General features: G+C 53.4%; 1 protein-coding gene and 1 pseudogene across 2 annotated transcripts in view; both read right to left on the bottom strand.

Annotated features, from left to right (window-relative positions):
- Positions 1–1,336: 1,336 nt before the first annotated feature.
- WDR45B (WD repeat domain 45B) overlaps positions 1,337–16,618 on the bottom strand; it is a 24,130-nt gene continuing 8,848 nt past the window's right edge. The window contains exons 3-11 of one of the 2 annotated variants that reach the window (XR_003046432.1): positions 13,250–13,351; positions 10,111–10,198; positions 8,820–8,914; positions 6,512–6,702; positions 5,971–6,056; positions 5,508–5,609; positions 4,963–5,084; positions 3,363–4,598; positions 1,337–3,248 (exon numbers count right to left, since the gene is read on the bottom strand). Coding sequence is in view for 1 of the 2 variants with exons in the window: in XM_006912134.3 (XP_006912196.1) it covers positions 4,492–4,598; positions 4,963–5,084; positions 5,508–5,609; positions 5,971–6,056; positions 6,512–6,702; positions 8,820–8,914; positions 10,111–10,198; positions 13,250–13,351 (893 nt within the window). In the remaining variant the exon portion in view is untranslated. Of the gene's footprint in view, positions 4,599–4,962; positions 5,085–5,507; positions 5,610–5,970; positions 6,057–6,511; positions 6,703–8,819; positions 8,915–10,110; positions 10,199–13,249; positions 13,352–16,618 lie in introns of both variants that reach the window. The other variant, XM_006912134.3, reaches the window with a different exon arrangement.
- On the bottom strand, positions 9,876–9,994 carry LOC112480075 (annotated as a pseudogene).

The following is a 16,618-nucleotide window of genomic DNA, read 5'->3' as shown; positions in this document are numbered from 1 at the left end:
GACCAGACGCAGAACCATTCCCAGCAGCACGGACCGGGCGCCCCCTCGAGTCCTGTGCCTCATTTGCCCACTCGGGGAGATAGCGGGCAGTTTGGGTTCAGAACAGTTAAATGCTTAAACAAAAAAACTACATTCGTCAGAGGAACGTAACAGGATCCATGACACCCACAGTGCACCATGTGCGCTGTCTGGGATACGACACGAAAGTACTAGAAGCACGAGGTGAGTGAACGTGACGCATACCCAGGACGGAGGAAGGTCCACGGCACGCCACTCAGCACCAGGCCAGGATCACCAAAGGCCTTCACGCACACGGTGAACGCGCACGAGGACGGAAAGAACGTCGCATGACGAGGGAAGGGGAAGCTGGCTAGGACCTGGAAAGCAGCCCAGACCTGACAGACGCTGACGCGCACTGCGGTTCGGGCTTGGAAGCGGAGTAGGCGGGGCTGGGTCTTCAGCGGCCGGCAAAAGCGACCCTGCTAAAAATGGGAAAAAAGACTTTAAAAACATGAACGGCCTCAATGACCAGCGAGTGGGCAGTAGAAAAGGTATTACGTATGTGCCCTTGAATCCCAAAAGGAGAAAACAGCGGAAGGATTAGTTGAGGAAATAATGACTGGAATTTTTCATAAATTCGAGCCCAGCAAGCCCCGTGCATGATAAATACAAAGAAAACCACAGGTAGACGGATTTCCAAATTGTAACTTTGTAAAACAGTTTGAAACGACACAAGGACAAAAGTAAGACTGAAAGCTTCTTTCCCCACAAGTCGAACAGCTTAATGTCATTTTAAAATAAGCAAATTGAATGACAGTGCATTTAGGGTATCATCTGAGACACGCTACCACGTGAGGGTTGGGGAGAAAATATTTATGAGATCCTGACGCGGTGTCTCTCTCAGCACTTGAGGATCAATCATTTCTGCATTTGTGAAATTCCAATTAAAGCTTGCTTGTTTTCAGCCATTATTCCAGCTATTACTTTAAAGTTCACCTGGAAGAAACGCGTAAGGGCGGCAGAACCAGGGTCCCCCTCTCCACGAAGCAGCACCCCACGTCGGTGGGCAAACGATGCAGCGGCCGACAGCTGGCACTGTGGCAGGCGGCTGCGTACTCTTGGCCAGAGCAGAACACTTCCGAGTGCCGGAGTGCTACGCAGGACGCGACAGACACCAGGGCAGCGGCACGGCCCAGACGAGGGGCACCAGAATCAGGGTCGCCCTGTGTCTGAGCATGGCCTGCCTGCGGTGTGCGGGGAAACGGGACCCTTACCACATCACAGTCTTTGAAATCACTTTCCATTCGAGCGAACTGTGGAGACAGAACCCATAAAATACCACCCAATGAAAAATGCGGTTTTAATGAACCAATACCGGAAACCAAGGAAAAAGACCACGTAACGATTCAAGGTATGCATACAGATAAGTAAAAATCCTCAAACTCAAACGAACAAAGTGGAAAAAATAACAACGGGTGGTTATATAGAGAGTTCTCACAAAAAAGACGAAGTCTACCAACAGAAAAATAGGCGAAGACATGAATAAGCAATTTGTAAATCAATTACACATGGCCAGCAGAGGAATTCCAGAACATTCAACCCGACTTGGAGGCAGAGTCTTTTTTTGTGCATCAGCGTTAAAAAGATCGTGCTCAGAGCTTCATCCTGGTGAAAATGGGTGTGGAAGCTGAGAATCACGGCCACAGAAGTGGCACGCATTTGTCGAATCTTACACATGCGCACCTATGGCTTGGCAATTGCAGATGATCCCAAAGAAACAGGACAAGTGTGCAAACACATATGCACAGGGATTTCCATTTCCAAATTTTATGTAACAAAAAATACAAATACACATCTTTGGACAATTAAAGTATACCCTGCTATGTTCATGAGTTTTTTAAAGTAAAGAGCGGTCCCCCTAATGCAACCGAAAACTTTAAACTCCATCCCAGAAGGCGGATGGCTTTCCGAGAGTGGCCGTCTGGACGTGGCACGCGGGCAGTGTTCCAGCTTCACCTTCTTTCTAGATGCCTTTATTTTACAGCAGACGTTTTGGTTTGGGGTGGTATTCTCTGATCCATCCTGAGCAGACTTTCGGCACAAGTTCCGAAGTGTCGTAGCCGACCCAGCGCCGCTTCCAGAGCCCAGTGAAGTCAGCTCTGGCCTTTCCCCTCGGTTTGGCTGCAGAGAGAAGCGCTGCAGAGCCGCGAGCCGTGGATCGGCACCACCCTACGCGACAGCCTGAGACCCAGGTAGTGCCCCAAGCAAGGCGCTGCCACTGACGGGCCCCACAGAACAGGCGGGAGGCTGCAGGGCGCCGAGGCAACTGCCTCACTGAACAGGGACTTTAGAAGCCTGTGGGGTGGAGAGACGGGGCCGAGAGGTGCGCAGAACCCTCCTGGCCAGGGCCTGAAAGACCGACAGAAGGCTGTGCCACAAGAAGGAACATTTGCAGTGACACTTGGTGGACAAAGCACTACCGCTGTCAAAGCTAGCCACTTGGGGCGGGGGGCGGAGGTGGGGGGTGGTAGTTCTGGAAGTCACATGTCTGCACCCATGTTCAGGGAGCCCCAGCTCAGAGCTACCCCTTCTCGACACAGGCTTGAAATCCACGGTCCCAGCTTGAAAGACAGCCTGCTACTCTAAATGAACCCACAGCTCTGCCCGACAGCCCCCACACCATGGACGCTGCCATTCCCCGGCCACCTCTCCAGGGTGGAAAATCGAGGCCACACACGTAGGGCTGCCTCAGGCTCCCAGGCCCTTGACCTGCCTTCCATGAGCCTCCTGCAGACGAGACATGGACGCCCCCAGAGGACAAACGAGCCTCACACTGGCGGGGTGGCTCCCCAGCTCACTCCAGCACCCCTTGGCCGGGGCTCCCTGACGCATCACACGGCATGTCCGTTGTCATTCGCGCGCTCAGTGCGGGCTCTGATGGGGTAGGGTGTGCCTGCCACGTGAGTCCGCCCTGCTCCCTCACCAGTCCTAAAGCTGTCCCCAGGCACTGCGAGGACACTCACACTACAGGGTCTGAGGGGACATGAACTAGCACTGCTGCCAATGGGAAGGGTGCCTCACACTCCCCTCCCTGGATGGAGGGCTGAAGTGTGAGCAGAGTCACTGTGAGAGCCGCACCACACAAAACAGTCCAGGCTCGCCTGTCAGAGTCGGTATAGCCAACGAACGTCACCCACACGGGGCCCTCAAACCCAGGGGCTTGCTTTCGTAACATACAATTCTTCTTCCTTGGTGGGTACAGAGTACAACAAAATTAGTCACTTTTATTTAAAAGAAACATTAAAAATAAGTGTGCAAAATTAAATTTCATGATTAAATACACATAAAAGTAACATGCATACTTTACATTGAAACCCACAGTTAGCTGATTACATGACAGGAAAAGAACTCGCAAAACGGAGGACTTGCTGCTGCAGATTTTAAACGTTTGCAACCTGAAATCAAAACCATAAAATTAGGTTTCTTCAAAGGGAATTTAAGAAAATACATGCCTCAAGTAGTACAACATAGAGCCTGGAACCTATCTCAGTCACCAAATGTTAAAAACGTCATGTGCCTCTCGTTCTCAAACGTTAGTGTGCAGCTGTTCTCACGCTGGGAGGACGGCAAGGGCCGTGCGCACGCGCTGCAGCTCCGCTCCACGCCGACAGACGCCTCGCTGAGACGACAGGCGTTTCCCGCACGCCCTCCAATCTAAGTGGTGCTGTCTCCTGCGACTGAGTTTAATGTCTGTGCCCTACTGTCCCCACACACGACAGGGAACGGTTTCCACCTGGGGCTGCACCAGCAGAGCCAGCAGACCCCGGGCGGTGCACGGAGCACACTGCTCACAGTGGGCCTGGGGTTCGCCCCAGTTCCCATAGCTCGAAGATGGGGACGCCGGCAGGTTGTGCACACCCCCCGAAGCACAGGCTCACGACAGGCACCAAGACGGCTGTGGCGTGGGAATCGGGGAGACGCCCCCTGTGCTGCCTAGCCCGGCCGCGTCTCCCCCGTGTTCAGATGGGAGAAAGTTCCTTTCTCCTTTCTAAGGCAAGCCGCTGGCATCACTACCTACCTAGATCTGCTTCTAAGAGCTAACGTGGAGACGCTGGTTCACTTCCCCATCGAACTCGATAAAAACGGTGGAACCTGTTGCCAGAAACAGACTCCAACCTGTCCGTCTTTTTCTCAACATGGCCCCCAGCTCTGCATGGAGCGCCGGCTGCAAGTGCCAGGAAGCAATGACCGTCAGCACTGGCGCCACGCGTGCCCACAGGGCCCCGACGGCGGTTCTGTAATACTGGAAATGTGAAGGCCTGCTCAGGAAAGCAGGCGGCGCAGGCGGCTTCAAGCCCAAGGTCCCACGTAGTCCCTCCACCCGTCACCCACGAGGCCCGAGGGTGCCAGCACCAGCCCCAGGAGTTTGAGGGGCACACTCAGCACTTCGGGGGTGCTCGGCCAGGGGTGCTGACGGCACCGCGGGGGAAGTCACAGCTTGTCGTCGGTCATTTCCAGGAACTGCGCGTACACGTCCCGGATGCACTCTCCCTTGGGGTTGAACAGGAACTTGTAGTAGCTTCCGTCTGCGCAGATGGCTGTGACGGAAGGGAACCGTTTTACTCACATTCCCTCCCACAAGTTAAAAGCAAGTGGCCCTCACCGCGCTGACTGTGAGTGGCCTCGCGGAGCACGGAGCCGCTGACGTGGGCAAACCTGCGGGTGCCAGCGGCTCCCTCCTTACCGAGCATGCTGTCCTGGGGGTGTGGGCGGTCGTCACTTCAAAGACCCATGACCTGCCCCAGGACTCCCTGGGGAGCCCGGCGGAGGGCAGGGAGCCGGGACCACCCCACACGTCTGTGCACACTGAGCGGGACGCACTGCACGCCCAGGACAGAGTGCGGTGCCCACAGCACCTGGGCTGGCAGTCGGGTGTCATTCCTGCCCAGAAGGACCACTTACCGAGGACAGCATTTGGCTCTGTCCCAAAGGCACAGATGCACGGAGAGCCAGAGGGGACCTGAAACTTGGAGAAACTCCACTTGGAACTGAAGTACTTTGGAAGGAAACTGGCAGACGCCAAACTACGAGGACAAGAAAGAAAAGAAAGAGCGTCACGTCCGCGGGGCGGAGTTAAAGACACAGCAGCTTCGTACGGTCCTGGCGTCAGTGGTTTTGCTTTTAACTCATTTTGCACGTGAAAAAACCAAATCCTTACAAGTGGCTTTACAATAAGCCCCGAAACAACCCGAACCAGAAGGGGCATGGGCTTCTACCGCCACTGAATGTCCTGAACGCAGCGCAGAGATGGCACCGGAGCTCGGGGGCAAGCTTGGCCGTTGGGCTGGTGCCTGGATCATGGCGGACGCCTCCTCCCAACAGGGAAGCGACGCTGTCGCTGTTTAGCACCGTGTGGTCTGCAGTGACTTCGAAGACACGAAGGAAGGGCCGGGACAGTGCTGACCCTGCACACTGAGCCGGCGCAGTCCCTTCACTCCGGGGCCTACCTAGACTGCTTGTTCCTCTTCGGATCTTCGGCAGCAAAAATGTGCACCGTGCCGTGGTCACTGGACACGCAGATGAGGGACGCGTCCTGATTGAAGTTAATGCTGCAGAGAAAGCAGGCAGCCTCGGGTTTCGTGGGGGAGGCAGGAGCCCAGTCCACCTCGGCACGAAGCCCACCGACCCAACGCCTCCCACCTTGGCTCCCCGCACCCAGGACAGCGGTGCTCAGACACGCCCCAACTCAGACGACCCAGCATGCCGCAGTGCTCCCGTGGGCACACTGACTAAGCTGGACGCCAGTGACGAGAGGGCTTCCTGCACGTGGTCTCTGCAGTCCCTGCCCCCACATGCCACTCAGGTGAGAAAAGCCCAGCCTAGACGTTCCCTCCGAATCACAGGGGCCCATTTCACTGCATCAGCCCAAAGGAACAGCCTCCTCCTGGGTGAAACGATGCGTGTCCTTACCAGTAAATGTTAGCTGCTTGAGACCCTCTTCGCAGTTCCTGGATTAAATGCCCTGATGAAGTATCAAATATTCTTATAAGGGTCCCCTTTGAAAAACAGGGAAGTGTTTCATTATCAATAGTCAGTTTAAATGACTTACACTCACAAACCCGCTAGCCCACACAACCCTTCCCCCAAACACCCACATCATCTAAAACCCAACTTCCCCTCTGTTGTTTCCAAGAAGGGCTAGTGGCTCTTCAGTCGGACAGCACCAGGCAGGGGCCGGACGGAGTGAGGGAAGCCTGGTGCCTGGGCCCGTGGGCAGGCCTTTGACTAACCCCGTGCTTCTGGCTCCCTGGTGCGCACCTAAGGGAACACCAAGGCCAGGCTGACCTGTCCTGTAAGTGCCATCGGTTCCCTGTCTAGCAAAATGGCACCTTCATAATACTTCCCAGAGACCAGACCACTAGATTCGCTGCCTGGAGCCTGGACTCTCAGGGGCCCACACGCTGAGGCACAGGAGCACTGGGCCTTCCCGCGGACAGGGAAACGCACTCACTTTTTCAGACGCGGTGGCAATTCTTGTCCCCTGCAGGCTGAGGGCGATGCAGCTCAGGACGCCCTCGTGGGCAGGGATGTCCACGGGCGGCTTCTCGGTGCTGGCCAGGTCCACGAGCTGCACGTGGCCCGTGTGTGTACCCGGGAAGGCCAGGAGGGAGTTGTTACTGTTGGGGCACAGGACACAGAGGCCTAAAGAGAGATAGAGAGCACTTGTCAGGGGTCCCCGGGCATCTTCGACGCCTCTGCTTTCCCACAGGCAAAGCCCTGTCCAAATCTGCTCTTCGCTCCCCGGCTCCCAAGGAAAATCAAATAGGGATTATTTGTGGTTTCCATTTACATCAGAATCATAAAATCTTTCCACTGTAGAGGGTACGAGAGGGCCAAGCACGGCTACCTTCCATGAGATCGTCTCATAACTGGAAACATCTGAACCTACTGAATGAACTTATTGAATGCCTCCCTTCACGGTGCCTGCCACTGAGAACTTTAAGCTGTAAAGCCTGAAATCAATCCATTAGCAATAGCGTAAGAAAACAAAGCACTACAAATTTAACGACAGATGTATGGGACACGGACACATGGCAAAGGAAAACTGGAGACTGGATGGACAGAGCTACATCAGGTCACAGACTGGAACTGACACTGACAGCCGATACTGTCACAATTATAGTCTCTGCAGGCGTTCCTGAAGGAACAGGCAAGCAGACACTCAAAGTTGTAAGAAAAAGCAAAGGTCCTAGAATGGCCAAAACAGTTTTTTATAAAATAAGAACAGGATTGGAGAATTTAGAGTACCTGACTTCAAGAATTATTTTAAAGCTCCAGAAATCAAGGCAGCATGGTATTGGCCTAAGGGCAGAAACACGGATCACTGGAACAGAATGAAGGATCCAGAAAAGCCTTACACTTATTTGATTAAAAAAAAAGGGGGGGGGGGCTGCCAAGGTAATTCAATGCAGAAAAATAGTCTTTTTAACAAATGGTACTAGAAACTGGATATCCATACAGAAAAAAAAGAACCTGGGCCTTTGCCTTATGCCATATACAAAAATTAACTCGAAATGGATCAAAGACTTGTGATCTAAAGTTACTAAACGTCTACAAGAAAACATAAAAGAAAATCTTTGTTCTGCAGAAAGCCACAGACCAACTGAAAATACCTGCAGAAGTATGCCAGACCAAGGGCTCTATCTAGAATACAGGAAGAGTTCTTATGGCTCAGTAATGAGATACACGATTCTAAAATGGGCAAAAGACTTGAAAACCTTCACAACAGACCTACAAATGGCAACAAGCACACCAAACAATGCTCCAGGTCATTCATCCTCGAAGAGATACTATCATCACAGCCACATGTCTGAAGTTAAAAAGACTAACAATACCAAGTGCTGGCAACGACACGTTGCAACTGGGATGCTTGTAAGTCACCGATGGGAATGCAAAATGACACAGCCGCTTTGGCGAATGTTTTTGTGTTTTACAGTGTTAGACACTTGTTCACAACACACCCCAGCAATTACACGCTCCGGTACTCACTCGAGAGAAACAGAAACCTATCCACACCCAGAGTGGAAGCTGAGCCCTCGCGGCAGCTGCTAGTCACAGCCGCCAGAAGCCCGGGACGGCGAGGCACTGTGGTACAGCCACACCACGTGCTAGTGCCCGGCAGTAACAAGGAGCAAAGAACGCCACGCACGCAACACGGAGGAATCTAAACACGGAGCCAAGGGAAGGGCATCGAGCACGTCTGGAAAAGTGAAGTCTGATGGGCAGGTCGGGGAGGGAACCGCCTGAGAAATTTTTTAGGTGATGGGCTGTGCTGTGCTGACTGTGGTGGTAATTACAACAGTTTACAATTACCAAGACTTATCAAATGATAAACTCAAAATCCGTGAGTTTTATGTAAATTATACCTCAATAAAGCTAGGAGGAAAAAACCAAAAATCTTAAACAGCAATCAAGCTGATAAAATGAGTAATGACGTCTGCCACCAATATCGCCCTCCAGAAGAAAGAGGGAAGGAAATGTCTCAGAACTGGGTAGAGGCGGGCCCTGGGGGCCACCGCGAGAAAACCCCTGAAAGCGGCCCTCGCCCCGTGACTGACAGGAGGCGAGGTCTCAGGACCACTGCCTCCATCACCCAGGAGGCAGGGCGCAGAAGGAAAAGCCAAAAGCCGGTGTCTCCCAGCCCAAGGCCCGTGCCTCAGGACCCAGCTCGCCACGGCACCGGGGCTCAGAGGCCCCGCCTGGAGGATGGCAGTCACCCGGGTCAGCGTCCCCGCCTGGGCCCGCTTGGGGCTTCTTACCTTTAGGGTTATAGCAGGTTTCAAAGACGTGCAATTGATGGGGGTTGTGTGTAAATGTAAACACCTTAATCATAGAGTCCAAAACCACCACAATTCTGGGGGGAAAAAAACACAATCAGAATTCCTCTCCCCAAAAGTGAAATCAAACACTTTGTGATTTTTGTTAGCACTTTGAAGCTCGGAAACGCTCCAAACACCACACACAAAGGCTCGTTTCTTGAATGAGGGGCCCCTGCAGGAGAGGTCTTAGAACAGGATGCCTGTGAGCCACCTGGGCACTGACGTCGCGTACAGGCTGGCAGACCTCTCCGAGGTTTAAAGAGGCATCACCACCAAACAGTCCGTCTGGAGAAAGAACCAAGTAGAACAGCGGGGGCAGAAAGTAGGTTTCTGGGTGCTTTTCAATGTCATGAAAATTTAGAAGTGCCAGGAAGTGGCTCCAGCATTTGCATTGAGTCCCTAAATAGTGACATCGCTGGAAGTGACAAACCTAAGAACACAAGGATGACATTCACCCTGTTCAGTGTCTTTGTCCTCCCACAGCTGAGTGCAACATGTAAATCATGTCAAATCAAATCCAAATGAACGAAACGTTGCTGTCTTACTCACCTACTCAGAAAACCCTCCATGTTCCCCTAAACGCCAGGAAGGCAATGGCTGGGCTTTCGGCAGGTGAGGGTCAGTGACCCTCGCTGAGGAGTTTCCACACCCTCCTTTACCGTCACTCTGCAAACTTTCACTGAGGCCGCTTTTAAGAAAGCACGGACTAAGAGTGAGGCAACTCAAAGTTCCCAACGCGGGTCCTAGACCTGCACCTATCGGCCGGGGATGCTGAGGGCTGAGCCATCGAGGGCCCAGCCCACGCCTGCCACCTGCTCGCCCTGTGAAGCTGGTGGGATTCACAGCCTTCCCTGCAGCAGTGTGAGCAATCTGTACGCTCTCCGGCTCATAAACTATGGTCTCTGCATTTTTTTTTTTTAGGGGAGGCAACCTGTGGTTGACCTCACAGATTGCAAGGACCTTGTCAGCTTACAATCCTTTGCTTTTTATTTTTTACGCCTACAGCACCTGGTCTTCCTGGGTGGTCTCCCATCCAAGTACTAACCAGGCCCGACCCTGTTGAGCTTCCGAAATCAGACGGGATAGGGCGCATTCAGGGTGGCGTGGCCACAGACTGTTCTCTGCATTTAATTCATCATTTTCCTGAACGCCTACTTCCTGCAGTAGGGAAGCATTTCCGCCAACGTCAGAGAAAGTGACGCCCCACTGCGAAATCAGGCGTCAAACCTACCGGTCTCGCCGCAGTTTCACGGCCTTGACCTCCGTAGAAAACTCGATTTCAATGACGGTCTTCTTCTTCAGGTCGTCCCAGATCATCACTGCAACGGCAGAAAGAACGCATGAACGTGACAACGACCAGGCTGCTCTGCAGGGTCCTGAGGCCATGGTCGCCTCACCAGGCAGAGGTGGTGCTCCCCATGCCACAGCCGGGTCTCAGAGCCACCCCAAAGCGGCTCCCGGGGCTTCACCCTCCACCCGCCCCACCCTCCCAGGTCAGCACCCCAGGCAGCTCACCTGTCTCTGACACACGCGCCCATGCACACGCATCCACACACGCTTCGGTCTCCTGTCTGCCAACTCTAGCCTAGTGTCCAGGGACACTTCTCCCCACCGCACTTCTAGTGCTCCGACTTGGCGGGGCCCAAAACCCTAACCACAGTCACGAAGAGTTAAGTGCTAGAGAAAAACCTGGATCCAGAAAAGCAAGGTCTCAGCTCTACTGCGACGTCAGATGCACAAAAACCAGGCTGTGCATCTCCTAACCCCACCTGCCTGCTCTTGTCTTGTTCAAGTTCAGAAGTGTTTTAGGAGTGATTAGTGGTTTGCATTCCAAGCAGCAGTCCCCAACCTTTGTGGCACCAGGGACTGGTGCTAACTAAGAGCGTCAAACGCCTGATGGTCTGAGGCGGTGATGCCAGCGCTGGGGAGCAGCTGCAGATATAGCTGAAGCTTCGCTTGCCAGCCTGTCACTCACTTCCTGCTGTGCGGCCTGGTCCCTAACAGGCCATGGACCGCACCGGTGAGAATGCTGACCGGCAGTGCTGGGGGAGGCAGGGAGCATGCTGGCCATTTCTGTCGCCTCCATTTGAACAGCCGTCTACAAAGGGTGTGAGGTCAGGGGAAGCACATGTTTTTCCTTCAGCAGGTAGGTCATTAGCAAGGTGACCAGGGCTAGAAAGGAGCAGGTACCTCCCCTGCAGGCCCTTCTACCACGACGAACACAAATCCTGGAGGCCACATTCAATTTACATTTTGCCAGCACGACTCTCAAATCAAGAGATAATTTACCACTAGCCTAAAAGAACTACCAAACTGTTACTAAATAACATGCAACTTTTTGACTATTGAAGGTTAATTAAAAGGCGACAACATTTAAAACGAAAAGGGGACTTCATTCTTGCCACTCCTTTGAAACGCCCTCTTCGCGGAGCCCGTCTGTGAGGTCAGCGCCCAAGGGCAGGGGCGCCGCCCTCGGCGAGCAGGATGGCTCCCCAGTCAAGGCAGCTCGGCCCAGGCCTGCTGGGCAAAGGGCACGTCCGCTCCAAGGCCTGTGCAGTAACCCAAAAGGCAGCCTCCTCGGGCTCTGCCGGCTGACCCCAAACTCTGTCATTCAACAACGAAAGCGAACTGGCCCCAACCAGGCCGAACCCCGCAGGCGAACCGTGTCAAGGGGGTCACAGACCTGGGTGAACTCCACTGTCAAGAAATTTCTATCTTTTAGAAAATTGTTTTTTTCTAAGTCTGTAAATTTCCAAGACACTTCCATTCCTGGCATTTCTTTACTAAGAATAGGATGTGTAAGGCAAGGAGGCCCGGGGATTACTACTGGACGGCTCCCCTGAGGGCCTGGAACGCCCCCACCGCAGGGCCACTGGTGGGGCCAGGCCCCGACGCCCTCTGCTAATCAGTGGCCAGCACAATCTTCATGACGAAACAGGACCACCCGGCTGCAGGGTGTCTGCGCAGCCCCAAGAGGCCCGAGGAAAGCACCCACACTCTACTGCAACAGCCCGCCCCCACCTTCCGAGCACGGCTGCTCCATGTCACTTCTGGGTGACTTCCTCCAGGACTCACAGCCATGGACTCTGCTCACTGGCCCGTGCCGGCAATGACCTGGACAGCAGCTTTCAGACCCGCAGCCTCTGGGACAGGCGTGGGGGGTCAGCACACAGTGCTCAGGAGGAGCCCTCAGGGTGAGCCCCCACCGGAGGGCAGCCTCATTCCCGCATCACCCTCGCACAGTCCCCCAGGCTCCTGTGGGCTCGAGCGTGCCCAGGTCTTCTCGGGCGCTGGGCCTCCCCACGCTGCCCCCGCCCCCTGGCAATCCTCCTTCCGCTGCGGCGGGGCTCAGCTTGCCCTCGTGCCTGGGCACACCCTGGGAGACCCCCACCCACTGTTCCCCTCATGGGGGACAGCCCTCACTCCCTCTGCCTGTCCCCACCAAACTCTGAAGGAGCACGGCCTACCCCCTCCCACCTCCCCTGGAACCTGTCACCAGCAGCTATATCTCAGCATTGTCCCCAGGCTGCCAGTGGATGGTCAGGTCACTGGCCCATGGACTCCTCCTTGGGGCTCACCGCCTCCGCCTGTGTCCGATGCATGCCCCTGAGGACCACCAGTCTCCGCTCACAACCTCCCCATGCCGCCTCCTACCTCTGCCCCCTCCCTGGCGTCTTGGCCCTGCCTCCCACCCCGCTTCCACCCAAAATCTGCTGGCATAGCTCCCTGATCACCCTCCAACTGGGTACTCAGGGCCCTGGACCGGCCCATCAGCCACCTGGACCCTTGCCCCCCAGCCTCCTTCCCTTCCCCCACCTGAGGTCTAGTTCACAGGGCGAAGGGCACAGCGATGGTCGGTGAGCTTATCTGTTCCTCTTCACCACAGGAGCCAGACCCTTCACTGCGCTCTCCTGGCACACACACTCACTCACATGCACACACTCTGACTTACGCACACATGCCACCAACCACACCCTTGAACCTTGAGCCACGCTGGCTTCTGCTCTGTGTGGTGACCGAACTCACGACTCGGTGAACCAGAGGCTCACACAGAACAACCTCCCCACACTGCACGTTAAAACCAGCTCAGGACTCTTCTGCCACCAGGGTGACATGGGGTCCAGAGGCCCCATCTGGCCAGCGTTCATGGGGAAGCACACGCTGTGTCAACAGGAGCCGGTGGCCCTTGTCACACATTTCTCCTGGGAACACTGGAGACCAGACTCTCCTGGATGCCGACTTCTCAGTGGCTGGTCCGCTTCTCCTCACAGCACTACGGGCCGACCACATGGCCACAGACACACGGGACTCCAGCAAGTCCAGACAGCACGACGCGGGAGGCGTGACTGCTGGGTGCACGATGCCTTTACCTTTGTTGGGCGGGTACTTCGGCTTTTTCCCACCACCGACTAAAGCCAAATAGTTGCAGCGGAATAACATTTCAACATGGCCAACTCCTCCTTCTAGAAATTCTGAAATGGCATTAAAAAGAAATTAGTATGTATACTTTACAATTTAAAAAAAAAAGAAAAAAGGTGAAAACGTTACAATCAGCATTTCATTTGTAACCAGTAATTCACAGCACGTCAGCACCAGCAGAAACAAGCACAGTGACGAGCACGGTGACGGCTATGGAAAGTACTAGCTGTGGCTTCAGACTTCTCCCGGCACCTGCCACCCGCCGACTGTTTTCATGGATAAACACTGAGCGCACAGCACCCTAAGAAGCCCATGTGGCAAAATGTATGAAATACCTCAATTCACATTTTACGGTGCAGCAAAATCTGTCAGCTCCGAGAAAGTGAGCTAAACCCTCAGTGCAATGACTGAGGTTCTCATTTATCATTTGAAACGCTTCTTCCACTGAGTCTGAAGTGCTCAGAAATGTCCACGGATCCCATGAAGAGGGAAACGTCAGACTGTCTGGTGTCCCCTGTGCCAGAAGGAGCCCAGTCCTCTCTGGGAGACGCCATGGGAGTCCGCTGAGGAGTGTGGGCTCGTGAAGCCAACACACTCCACGTGGTCTGTCACGGAGCAGGACTGCCCACCCGGTTCTCCTCAAGCTTGCACTCTGGTCTGGAATGACCGTGAGCTCCTAGGACAGCAAGGGCACAGCAAAGGCAAGTGAGGGACCCACCCCCTAAAAATTAGGGGCTACCCTAAGAAGGACTTTTCCCTGTGCGGTGAGCCGCACTACATCGGGAGAAGCCCTGGCCCTGGGTGACCAACACGGCCCATGGTGAAGCTTGCTGTTGCGTCGCTCGGCACTCCGCTGCCACGAGCTGCCTCGGTGATTCTGCTTCCACACGTGTGGCCGTGGCCCAAACCCAGCAGCCACAGCGGCTCACTCCTGGGCAAGGCATGCGGCCCCAGACCCCCAAGAGCCCCTGTTTCCCTGCCCTACAGCGCAGGACACCAGCATCAGCAACCGCGGCCACCACCCTGGCTCCCACGAACCAGTCGCCAACAACAGGAAGAGGAGCTGCCAGTTAACATCTGGCCTCAGCACACGCCCTTGACTGAGGACTGCACCAGACCAGAGCTTAATGAAACTTTGAATAACTTGCTATTAAACAAAAGCTGACCCTGCCCCTGCCCACGCCCCCATTGGGAGAAAGTCTCTTCAAGAAATGCTGCTGGGAAAACGAGATGTCCACCTGCAAAGACCGAAGTTAGAAACTTACATCATGTATAAAAATTAACTCAAAATGGGCTCAAAACCCAAATGTAAGATCCAAAACTATAAAACTCCTAAAAGAAAAAAACACAGGCAAAAACCTTTGTGACACTGGACTTAGCAATTTCTTACATATGAAAAGCACAGGCAACAAAACAAATATAGACAAATGAGACATTTCTCCCAAGGTAATGGGTCCAAAACACATGTGAAAAGATGCTCAACATCACCAAATGTTAGAGAAATGTAAATCAAAACCATGATGAGACACCCATCACGCCACAGCCATCAGGTGCCACGTTCACAGTGAAGACGAGTGCTGGCCGAGTGCGGAGAGACTGGAACACTAGACACCGGTGGCGCGGCTGTGGCTGAAAACAGCCCGGCAGTTCTTGAAACATTAAAAACAGAACCACCACCCCCGCCAGCAATCCCGCTGTACAGCGTACGTTCCGAAGAATGGACAGCAAGGTCTCAAAGAGGTACGTTTACAGCAGCGTTATTCACAACAGCCAAGAGGTAGAAGCGACCAGACTTCCACCAAGGGAGGAAAAAGAGGCCCGTCAATACAATGGAATATTATTCGGTGTTAAAAAGGAAGGACCTTTATAGCACATGGTACGACAGAGATGGACCTTGAGGAGATTAAGCTCAGCGACCAAGCCAGTGACGAAAGGACAGATATTCTAGGATCCCACTTACGCGAGGCACCTAGAGCGTTCACTGGAAGAGAAAGCAGACGGCGGTTCACAGGGGCTGGGAGGAGAGGTGGGGACTTAGTGTTTAACAGAAACAGTTTGTTTTGCAAGATAAAGAGTTCTAGAAATGTGTTAGGAACATCTATTTCCTCGATGCAGATTCAATAAGTTCTAGAATCACATCTCTTAAGAGCAACCTGGGAATTATGTCAAGAAGTAACTAACGTGTTCTTTAAACACTACCCCACCAAGACAAAAGGTTTAATGTGTGCAAACACTAACTGGGCACTGACTTCTCACTTAATTTTGGGTTTGTCCGAATCACACATCTTTCAAGTTCTAAAAGCAACATGTCACTCCCTTAGCACGATGTGATTAGGACTAACGGGAAAGTGAAGACACGTCCGCAGGCTGTGGTGACCTCTGAAACCAGTCCTAGAGAATTAGATGGACATGTGAGAAAATGAAAACTGAAGTACTTCACACAAAGAAATCACCAAAAGTTTTTGTCAAAAGCCTGTTAGGTTCTGTTTCAAAAATTTTTTTTAAGTTTTTATTTACTCACTATGTGGTGTATGCAAGTATTGAATTACAATGTTGGTACACCTGAACTATTTACTGTAGCATACCGATCCTACAATAAAAAATAAAATTATGAAAAACATTTTCCAAAGTTTTAATTTAAATGACACAGGCTGTGATTTTTTTAAACAAAAACCAGCATTTTATATTTCATTTTACCATGATGCCTATTCCTGGCTGACTCTTCGATGCAATTTTAAAAAGCCTCAACCTCAAGTCACAAAGAGTTAAGACAAATGAGCACTTAGTCACCAGTGTAAACAGCTGGTCTCTGGGCTTTAACTGCCGCAGCAAAAAGAGAAAAGCAGATTTTTCAGCATCGACTGACAAGGCCGAGAAAGAGGACCTAGAAGCCTCTGCTGGGAGGACAGACGCGATCCGAGGTGAGGCTCCAGGCGCTGTGCAGTCAGGGGACACTTCCCCAGCCCCGGCCATGCGCCCCTGCCTCCTCCCACAGCACCCGGGGCGTCGGACACCCACCTCAGGCAGCTGGAGAGGAGGGGCCCCCCGAAAGGAAGCCCGAGGTTGCAAGTAGAGCCTGCTGTGTCCCACGACACTAGGGTGGGAATGAGAGGGCCCAAGGGGCAGGGCTCGCTCACGGGAAACACAGAGGCCGCCCCGAGGACACCCGCTGATGCCCGCATGTCTAAGTCGCGGGCCAGCAGCAGTCCGCCCGGCACACCGAACCTGCAGAAACAGACTGGGCAGGACACAGACACGCTCCGGCAGCCTCGACAGACGGAACCTCGGCACAAACTAACCCCGACAGGTCCTGCCCGCTC

This window comes from Pteropus alecto, unplaced genomic scaffold (genome assembly GCF_000325575.1).
Source record: "Pteropus alecto unplaced genomic scaffold, ASM32557v1 scaffold134, whole genome shotgun sequence".
Taxonomy (NCBI): domain Eukaryota; kingdom Metazoa; phylum Chordata; class Mammalia; order Chiroptera; family Pteropodidae; genus Pteropus; species Pteropus alecto.
This window is presented reverse-complemented; position numbering and strand designations above follow the sequence as displayed.